Source organism: Belonocnema kinseyi, chromosome 6 (genome assembly GCF_010883055.1).
Source record: "Belonocnema kinseyi isolate 2016_QV_RU_SX_M_011 chromosome 6, B_treatae_v1, whole genome shotgun sequence".
NCBI lineage: Eukaryota > Metazoa > Arthropoda > Insecta > Hymenoptera > Cynipidae > Belonocnema > Belonocnema kinseyi.
The window spans coordinates 88065363-88075927 of NC_046662.1; the positions used below are offsets into that span (position 1 = coordinate 88065363).

Below are 10565 nucleotides of genomic sequence, written 5' to 3' on the forward strand. Positions count from 1 at the left end.
GTCGTCGTCGTCGTCATCATCATCATCAGATGTGACCACTTTGAGAGAGAAAATACTGGAGTTGTTGCAGCTGCGTCAGACAGACAAGTTGCTGTACCATACTCTGGAGTGGATCCTGGCCTTGAGTTTGACTCTGGTGTCCCTGCTGAAGCGGCTGCGTCGAACCTCCACCAGTAGGCTGAGCAGTCGTTGACAGCATCGCGCCTGGTCCCGAGTGTTCGGCCAACAATTGTCGCTGCTGCTGCTGTTGCTGAGCCTGATGATGGGCCGCCAAAAGCTCCAAGGATTCCATTCCCATGGAGGACACGTGACCCATTTGTAGGTGCTGCTCCGGACGAAGACCAGATAGTGAGGGTTGACAAGTCAGAGGTAGGACACCGATCTGCGAGAACCGAGCAGCCGAGGAAGAAGAGGTGGCCAGATAGGAGGTGGGGAGGCTAGGATTCTCGCCCCGCTAGGGAGCCACATTTTTGGGCCTGCGCCCCCGACGCCCCCTGGTGGGGGGGCGCGGGGACTCCTGGCCTCACTGGCTCACCGCGGGGCTCTTCTTGTCTTGCTGCTGCTGACTCGCGTCCTGCGATCCCTGTATGCCGGCTCCCTGTCCACCTTGTGATCCCTGGACTACCTACAAATGATTATTTCAACACGTTAGTCAACTGGTCACTTCATACATATTTTTTTTAATCACAGAAATCTGCCATGTGTAAGGAATCGTCCATAAAATACATAAATTAATTTTAGTACGTTTTCATTTGATACATTTTTTTTATAGAAAATTAATCTTTTTTTTCTACGAAATTTACGTTTTTAGTTAAAAACTCAACTGTTTAGATGATCAGTCTTGAATTTTATTAAAAATTCGTCTTTTTGCACTAAATTAATCTTTATGTTTAAAAATTAATCTTTTTTAGTTAAAAAATCAACTTTTTAGCTGAGAATTCTTGAAATTTATTAAAAATTCGTTTTTTGTTTTATGAGAAAATAAATATTTTTGTTTAAAAATCCATTTTTTTGGTTGGAAATTAAACAATTTTGTTAAAAATTCCCCTCTTTATCGAAAAATTACTTTGGTAATTGAAAGTTTACCTATAGCATTTTTGGTCGCAAATGTCTATTTTTTTAAGGCATGTGATACTTAGAAAATTGTCGATTTTACCAGTTTTAGATTCCCCCGGCTTCTTTTCTAGAATAAATATTTTGTCTTAAAAATTTGGTCAATGATAGCGAACATGCTAACGGAACGTCCCCACACATTTTTTTGTGGGTTAATTCAAAAAGTTTTAATTTAGCAAAATGTGATTAATTTGCATAGCGCTCAGGAAATAGTATCGATTTTTTCAGTGTCAGGTTCCCCCGGTTTTTTTCCTAGGATAAGAAATATTTTGCCTTAGAAATCTGGGAAATGACAGCGAACATGCTAACGGACGTCCCCACACACTTTTTTTGTGTTTTTTATCCAAAAAAATTTGATATTGGTAACAACGTGCATGCATATTTCGAGATTATGTGTGTTACAATTCACCCGAGCGTTACTTACAAACTACACAATATTTTTGGCCGAAAACTGTGGACTTACAAATAAACATAGTAACTAATCTCCCGGAACTAACCTTGTTTGCAGGTAATCAAAGAAGTTTATTTCACAAATAATTTCCAGATTATCGGAAAGGCAGAGATGAAAAACGACGTAACCTCAAAATAATGCATATGCATAAAACTTTTATTTAGCACAATACATTTTTCTTGTTATTATCCCTCAAAAAAGAGTCCGGGGACGTCCGTTATGATATTTTATAGCATGTCCGAATTGAGTTTTTAAAAATTTTCATTTTTGTGGGAAAAAGCCGGGGAAACTGTAAGTATCACGTGCCCTTAAGTAAGAATTCAACTTTTTGTTAATATTGAACCATTTTGTTAAAAATTCGTTTTTCTTTTGCTTGAAAAATTTCGAGAGTTCTTGTTCTTGTAGCCTTACTTTCATGGGGGGGGGGGGGGGGGGGGGGGGTAAATTGCCCAAAACTGGTAACGAAGTTTATGAATAATCCCTAAATAGGAGAAACAGTAATGTTCTGAAATATTACATGGAACATTTTCTTTTGTTTGGCTCGGAGCAATCCTTTTCTACATTTATGAATATACATTTTTATGCAAGGATAAAAAAAATATAGTGAGCGTCTAAAATAATCACTCTGGCGGATGTCGTTCCATATTTATATATGCTCTATATTTGAGCCAAAACTATTAATATTTGCCCGTAGCACACACCCCTTAAAGTTTTCCATGTGATTAATGAATTTTTTTATAAACCGAGGACCATAACCTTCTTTCAAGCAATCCAAATAAAAAGTAATTTTCCATTTTCCTAGGAATCTTTAGAAAATATTTTCTATTCTTTTATTTTATTTGAAATTAGGCCGCGGGCTATTTGCACCGAATTTTTTCTAGGAATTATATGTGTCCAATATTTATTATACATCAAAATTAAACAATTTTACTGGTAAATTCAATTTTTCAAACAAAACAATAAAAATGGTAAAGTTCGAAGTTTAGTTTTTTGTTTAGTTTTAAATATTTAATTTACAATTACTGATTTTACATGAACAATCAAATATTTCGAAATGTTCAACAATGATAGAATTAGTCAAATTTCAATTGAATAATTATTTAATAATTTTTCAATTTAATTTTAATTTTTTAATTTATTTAATAATTTTAATTTTAGACTAAAACAATTTTTTAGAATGAATTAAAGCCTTGAACTGTGAATATATTATTTTGAAGTTATTTTAAAGTTGAAAATAGTTTTAAAAGTTATAATCGGGCGTTAACATTTATTCGTATACTAAAACTCCCCAATTAATACAATCTAATTTTTAATGTTAAAATCGGGAAATTCCTCAATTTTCAACTGATTCCAAATCGCATTGTAAAATCAATTACTATTCACTTCTTAATCTTTAATGTATAGTTCAATTTTAAAATTAATTATAATTTATATTCACATTTGATCAACTGAACAGTTTTGCTTTATCCAAAATTGTACGATTTTAAATGCTTCTAATTTTTAATTTTTAAGTTTTCAAAGCTGAATTTTTAAATGAAAAATGTACGCTTAAAAACTAAATTTCCAAATGCAAAATTTTTAATTCAAATATTAGCGAATTACGCATTGCAAACTGAATGATACAATTGAAAAATATAAAATTCAACTGATTATTAAAAACAGTGTTGTAATCAAACTTGGACAGATTTGCTTTCCTAAACATTTGTAAACTTCCTGGTCAAAAAATAAATTCATTGCCATTTCCCGGTTTTTCCCGGTCTCATAAAGTTCCAGGTTTCCCGATCCAATGGCCACTCTGAAGTTGTTAATATAATTAAAGCAAGTCTGCCATTGACAATTAAAAATTTGGTAAGAAATCCGAAGTTTCGCTGTTTAGATTACAAAAAAATTAGAATTTAAGAAAGATTTTTTGTAATCAAATAGCTGCAATTTTGAATTGTATCCAAATTTTTAAATTTGAGTATCAGTACTTGTTATGTAGCTGTTAACAAATTTTTTTTTACAAAATTTGGGTCCGCTTGTCGAAAACTACATCAAATACCACTTTTGGTCATATTTGATGGGTTGGTCATTTTACAAATTTAAAAAAAAAAATTATTTTTACTCTACACTAATTTTTTAGGGTTTGAATGGAGGTTTTGGACCTCGGTTTATAAAAGAATTCGATGAAAACTGAAAAAGTTATGTCGATTTTTTCTTTTTTTAAAATTGTACGCCATGTTAATTATATGGAAAATTTTAAGGGGTGTGTGCAGTAAAAGAATTTTTAGCTCAAAAAATAAGGGATACGCATACGCGGAGCTAAATTTCAAATAAAATGGAAAATTATTATCAAAGTACAATTTTTCTGAATTCTTCTAAATTCGTTGAACTATTTCTAATTACATTTGGCTTCCTTACATTATTTTAAAGTCCTGGAATTCTAAAGAATTTAAAAGGGTTTGAAATCATCAAAAATCATTGAAACGAGTACAGAAGATTCAAGGAACTCAAAATAATTCAAGTGTATTAAAAATAGTACACTTAAGCAGAGATTATTAATTCGGCGTGTCTACTCAAATCCTTGTAAAAAATTCCTTGATAATTCCAGGTTTTATCCAGGTATCTTAAGTTTTCTCCATACATAATTTTTCGCGAGTTTATTATATTATATAATGCTTTTTATTTTATTTTCTAGGAATTCAATTATTATAACAAAATATTCTTCAATATTTCAGCATGATAGATTCATTAAAAATTAAATAATACTGTAAACATAATTAATCATTTCTTGGATTTGTCGCTGAAGTCCACGAATTTGAATAATAATTTAAACAAAATTTTATTTTATCTACTGAATTCAGTGCAAATTTAGAGAAAAGAATTCGGGTACTATATTAAATTAAATAAATTTTTTTTTAATTCCTAGCTTTTCAAGTAGAAAGGGGGAGGGTCGGTAAGGCCGGTTTTTGGCCTAATTTATTTTTGGACCAAAAAATCTGAAAAAATCATGGTAGTATCTTATAAGTATCCCGAGTCGATTGCACGCTAAACGGACTACCCTCCACCCCCCTACAAATATAGGAAACACCACTACCCACCAACTGTATTTTCGAGAGATTTGACACTCTTAAACATGTATTCTGAGGTTAGCTCGGGTTTACTATGGTTTTCGGGGTCGCCGAATACAAATCTGGCGTCCTGACTTTTATCGCGTCAGGTTCAATGTCATTGGAAGGTCAAATCGAGAGAAAACGGTAAAAAAATCCAAAAAAATACGTTATAGGTTTTTGGAGTCGCTAATTACGAATCTGGCATCCGTTGAACTTTATCGCTTCAGGTTCAAGGTCATTTGAAGGTCATTTGAAGGTCAAATCGTGAAAAACCGGTAAAAAATTTTTTTAAAAATATGTTATAGGTTTTTGGGGTCGCTGATTACGAACCTGGTGTGCGCCTCAGAATACATGTTTAAGAGTGTCAAATCTCTCGAAAATACAGTTGGTGGGTAGTGGTGTTTCCTATATTTGTAGGGGGGTGGAGGGTAGTCCGTTTAGCGTGCAATCGACTCGGGATACTTATAAGATACTACCATGATTTTTTCAGATTTTTTGGTCCAAAAATAAATTAGGCCAAAAACCGGCCTTACCGACCCTCCCCCTTTGGAAATTTTCCAACCAAAACTGGAATAGTTCAATTTTAAGTTAAAAACATTAGTTAGAAAAAAATACATGTAAAAATTACTAAAATAATCCATATTTAATTGCAATGCTTGAATTTTTAACCAAAGAAAAGAACTTTCGAACAAGACGATTAGTTTTCAAAAACGAAAAAAAGACCATTTTTCAACCAAATAGTTGAATTTTAAACTAAAAAAGATCTAATTTCAACCAAAAATAGAATAGAAGATTAATATTGACCAAAAAAGACGAATTTTATACAAAATTAAACGTGAATTTTACATTAAACAGATGAATTGTCAAACAACAATTGAATAGATCCATTTTCAGTTAAAATATTCATTTTCAACCAAATCGATGAATTTTTACCTGGAATAGTTGAATATGAAACATAAATCATGAATTTGCAACCCATAATGATGAGTATTTAACTAGAATCATTAAATTTCCCAAAAAAAAAATTAAATTTCAAACCCGAAGATTAATTTCTATCAGAAAAGTCTAAATTTTTAACTAAAAAAGATAATTTTTTAACTAAATATTAATTAGTATATTTGCATCAAAAGAATTAATTTTAAAAAAATAAACAAAATAGTTATATATGCAGCTGCAATAATTAAATTTTTAATGAAAAAACTAATGTTCAGTCAAAGAAAAAAAACGAATTTTCAAAAAAAAAGTTGATCAAAAAAGTAACTTTCAACCAAGGAATCTAATCTTCATTAAAAAAAAAAAGAATTCAGAACAAAAAATGTATTAGTTGATATTTGAACCAAAAAACATTGCAATTTTCAATAAAAACTAATGGAATTAAATCAAAATGAACGAATTTTCAACAAACTACAGAAGTTTCGAACGAGATACTTGAATTTCCACCTAAAATCGATCAATTTGAAACCAAAAACAGAATATTAGTATTTTCAGTTGAAAAAATTGATTTCTCAGAAAAAAAAACGAATTTTCAACCAAATATTTTAATACAGTAATATGAAGCTACTTTTACAAATGAAGAATCCTTTTTATGAAATTTAATAATACAATTACAAAAAAAGATCAAGGTTTTTCCAGGTATATCAAAATTCCCTGCAGTGATGCCAAATAACCGCGATTTTTTCAACTGCGCATGTACCTAAAAGCGCGCGTCTATTTGAAATCAATAAATACAATCAATAATACAGATGAATATTTAAAATAAATTTTCACTTTGAAACAATAATTTAAATTCATTCTGACAAACAGCGCATTTCTTTAAATAATGTATTATTAATAATGTAATATTACAAGTATATACTTGGTATTTTTAAATAGACCCGCACTTTTCGGCACATGCGCAGTTGAAAAATTGATTTCCGTTAGGATCACAGATTCCCCAACAAATCCCAGGGTTTCCAGGTAGGGTAGACACCCTGTAATTACTAAATTTATCTGCTTTTTACCGCGTATGTGTGATGAAACAAGGGGCCAATTAAAAAAAAAACCAGAGCGGTTAATACAGACGACGCACATTGGAGTGGTTAGTTTAGAGTTTAGACGGCTATAATGCCAGAGTGGTTAGATTTTAGACGAAGCCTGCGAGAGAAGTCTTTTTAAGCATGCGGGTATCGAATCGAAGATCTGGACCAAATGACCGGTTACTTGATCCGGGCCCTCAATCGCACAGAATGGGACTGCAAATAAAATGATGACTTACCTGACTACCAGGTCCTCCTTGTGGAGGTCCTGGGCCACGGTCCGGTGGCCAGGAATTGCCAGGTGTAGGTTCCGAGTGGAACTGGTGCGGATGCGGAGGTGGTCCACCCGAATTGTCATGACTATGAGGATCCAGACTATTCGCAGCATCATATTGTGTGTTCTCCAGCCGTGTAATTAGTCGTTCGTCCTCATCGCCAAATTCACCGCCCATCAGAGACGGTTCGCCCACTACCATCACATCCTGCTCCAGGATTAAAGAGAAAAATCCATCAATTAAAATGAACTTTCGGCCTTTTAGCTGTCTTAATTTCAGTGTTACATCATACAAGATTCGAGGGGAAAACCACTCCTAAAAATGTAGCCCAGCATTCTGAATGACTTAAGATTACTCCGGATTACATGAAATTACGCTGGATCACTTTGTATAAACCAGACTTAGGCAAATTTTTAGCTAAAATGGATTACTTCCTTAAAAAATTGCTAAATTTTCAAGAAAATAGTGCATTTTTTGTAAATAAGAATATTAACTTTCTATCGACAAAGACGAATGTTTAACACAATGCATACATTTTCAGCTAAAAAAGATACATTTTTAACCGAATAGTTGAACTTACTTTAACTTACTCGAATTTTTTTCTAGGAATTATAGGTGTTCAATATTTATTATACAAAAAAAAGCAACAATTTTACTAGTAAATTAACATTTTCAAGCAGAACAATAAAAATGATAACGTTCAAAGTTGCATAAAATGATGCTGGATTACTTCACATAAACAAGACTTACGTAAATTTTAATCTAAAATATATATTTTTTATATGGTTGAATTTTCCAGAAAATATTGAATTCTTTTCAACTAAGAACATTAATTTTCTATCGAAAAAGGCGAATGTTCCACAAGCACATCAATTTCCAGCTGAAAAGAATATACTTGTAGCCTAATAGTTGAATCTTCTAAATTGAACCAAAAAACAATGATGTTTCAATAAAATAGGGTAAATGTCAAACAAAGCGATAAATTTTGAACTAAAATAAAGAATCTTTAAACAACAAAATTGACTTTTCAACAAGATTGTGGAATTTTGTACAAAGTAGATTAATTTTTAACCAAAATAGATGAATTCTCAACGAAAAATGTAATAATTGACATTTCAGCCCAAACCACTCAACTTCAACTCTAAGATTAGTTTTCTACAAAGTAGATTAATTTTTCACCAAATAATTGAACTTTTAACGAAAAATTTAATTTTCAGCTGAGAAGATTCATTTTCTACCAAAAAGACGAATTTAAAAATAATACATGTATTTTTAAACAAACAGTTAAATATTCAACTAAAGAGATAACTTTTCATCTATACAGTTACATTTTTAACTAAAAAACACATATTTCCTACCAAAATAAAGCACTTACATTTTTTATTGTAAAAAAAATCAATTTTTTATAAAAATATCCAATAAAGAATCTTTAAAACTAAATCTACATTTAAAAAATAAATTTTCGACCAAAGAGAAGAATCTTGAGATTAAATGAAAAAGCTAAAAAATGAATTTTTAACAAGTATTTTAAAAACCAACCAGGATTTTGAATTTTTAATCAAAAAGATTAACTTTCTATCAAAACCGACAAATTTTTAACGAAATAGTTCAATTTTCAACAAACTGGTTGAATTTTCAACTGAAAAAGATAAGTTTATCAAATCAAAAATGTACAAGTTAAATTTTTAGTTAAGAAAACTAAGTTGAAACTAATAAAATTGAATTTTCAACAAAAAGTTAAAAACTTTAACTGATCAATTTTCAAGTAAAAATTAAATGTTTACATTTTCAATTAAAAAAAGAAATTTTTTACAAAAAAAAAATATTCAGCAAAATACTCAAATTTATAATAAAGGGAATGCATTTTCAAATAAAATAAAGAATCTTCATAGCTAAATTTATATTTAAAAAAAAAATTAATTTTAACCAAAAAGAGGAATCTTTAAATAAAATTAAAAAGCTAAAAAATGAATTTTTAACAAGTAGTTTGAAAACCAACCAGGTGGTTGAATTTTCAAACAAAAAGATTAACTTTCCACCAAAAATGAAAAATTTTTAACGAAATAGTTCAATTTTCAACCCACTTGTTGAATTTTCAACTGAAAAAGGTATGTTTATTAAATCAAAAATGTACAAGTTAAATATTTGGTTAAAAAAATTAATTTTCAAACAATAAGACTCAATTTTCAACAAAAAGTAAAGTAGAATTTTCAACTAAAAAAAATGTCATCCAGGCAACAGTTTAATTTTTTAATAAAAATTATCAATTTTCAAGTAAAAATTAAATATTTATATTTTCAATTAAAAAATAAATCTTTTACAGAAAAAAATATTCAACAATATACTCAAATTTATAATAAAGGGAATGAGTTTTCAACTAAAATAAAGAATCTTCAACTGGAATACTTAAATTTTCAACAATAATAGTTCAATTTTCGATCAAAGGAATAAATTATTTGACCAGACAGTTAAATTTGCAAGTGGATTAAAAGTAGAGTCATTTGACTTTCAAGTGGATTACAACAGATACAATTGCGTTACCAGATTACTGTGGATTAATAGTCCAAATAACCGAGCGGTCCACGGATTACCAGATTGATTTCCCCCTCGATACAAGTAAATCGTTCCAAAGTATCGGGGAAATAAATAATTGATAAAATATTGAACTCTACTAACCTGGGAGGCAAGGGAAAAGTTGGGGCCAGGTGATCTTTTTTTATTACTTGGCGCTGGAGGTGCATTGTTTCCAGGACCTGATGTGCTACCTTTTCGCTTTCTTCTCTTACTAGCTGGCCGCTGAGACTCTGAAATAAAATACAATGGAAATTGAGAAACACGTGTCTTTTTGCACACACCTAGCAATTCTTCTAAGCGTATGCATTGACACTAATTTAATCTATATCACTACCCAGCTGTGGACCTTTCTCAGTATCAAAGGTCTCTGATGTATGCACGTTAGTCATACAGGCACGCATGCAGCGACAGACAAATGCACAGATACTTTACATCTTTCTCTAGTCTAGAGAAGCTACGTACTTAGACTTATTCGACGACATTTTTCCCATATCTTTTGCCGAGAAACAACATATTCGATGAAATATTGTATAATGTCGCGCACGCTTGGTTCCAAGGCTCCTTCGACCTTAGAAAGGATATACGGTAGTAGGTACCAGCTCAAGTGCGAAAGAGGAGCGAAAATTCAGGTAAGAACGGAAACGCGGTGTGCGCGCATACGCACGATTGCGAGGAGCGATCAGACCGTTTGCAAGCGGTTCGGGTCCAAAGTGTGCAACCAAGGATAACCAAGGAGGGAGTGCACTCGATTATACAGAGTGTACACTAAATATAGGTTTCGAATTTAGGTCTTCGACTTCGTCATCAAGTTAAACATTATTACTGCAGTAGAGACAAAGATATTTTTTGCTGCAGAGAAAGTAAACAAAGAGGGGGGAAAGTTTTGATCTTGCGATTAATTTATGAGCATTTAATTCATATATACACACGTGTGACAACACCTTCTCCCGTCGTTCGAACACGGAAAATGTCGAGGCTCGAACTTTTGGTAGGATATCTCATATCTAATAAAGGATCATCCCTAAACTAAGTTACCAATTCTGGA

The 10565-nt window shown here is 31.5% G+C and overlaps 1 protein-coding gene across 7 annotated transcripts in view; it reads right to left on the reverse strand.

Annotated features, from left to right (window-relative positions):
- Window positions 1–320: 320 nt before the first annotated feature.
- Window positions 321–10565, reverse strand: part of LOC117174951 (LIM domain-binding protein 2) — a 244913-nt gene continuing 234668 nt past the window's right edge. For all 7 annotated transcript variants that reach the window (XM_033364419.1, XM_033364418.1, XM_033364416.1 and 4 more), the window contains 3 exons: window positions 9623–9750; window positions 6911–7153; window positions 321–625 (listed from right to left, as the gene is read on the reverse strand). In XM_033364419.1, coding sequence (XP_033220310.1) covers window positions 524–625; window positions 6911–7153; window positions 9623–9750 — 473 coding nt within the window. In that variant the 3' untranslated portion in view covers window positions 321–523. The remainder of the gene's footprint in view (window positions 626–6910; window positions 7154–9622; window positions 9751–10565) is intronic.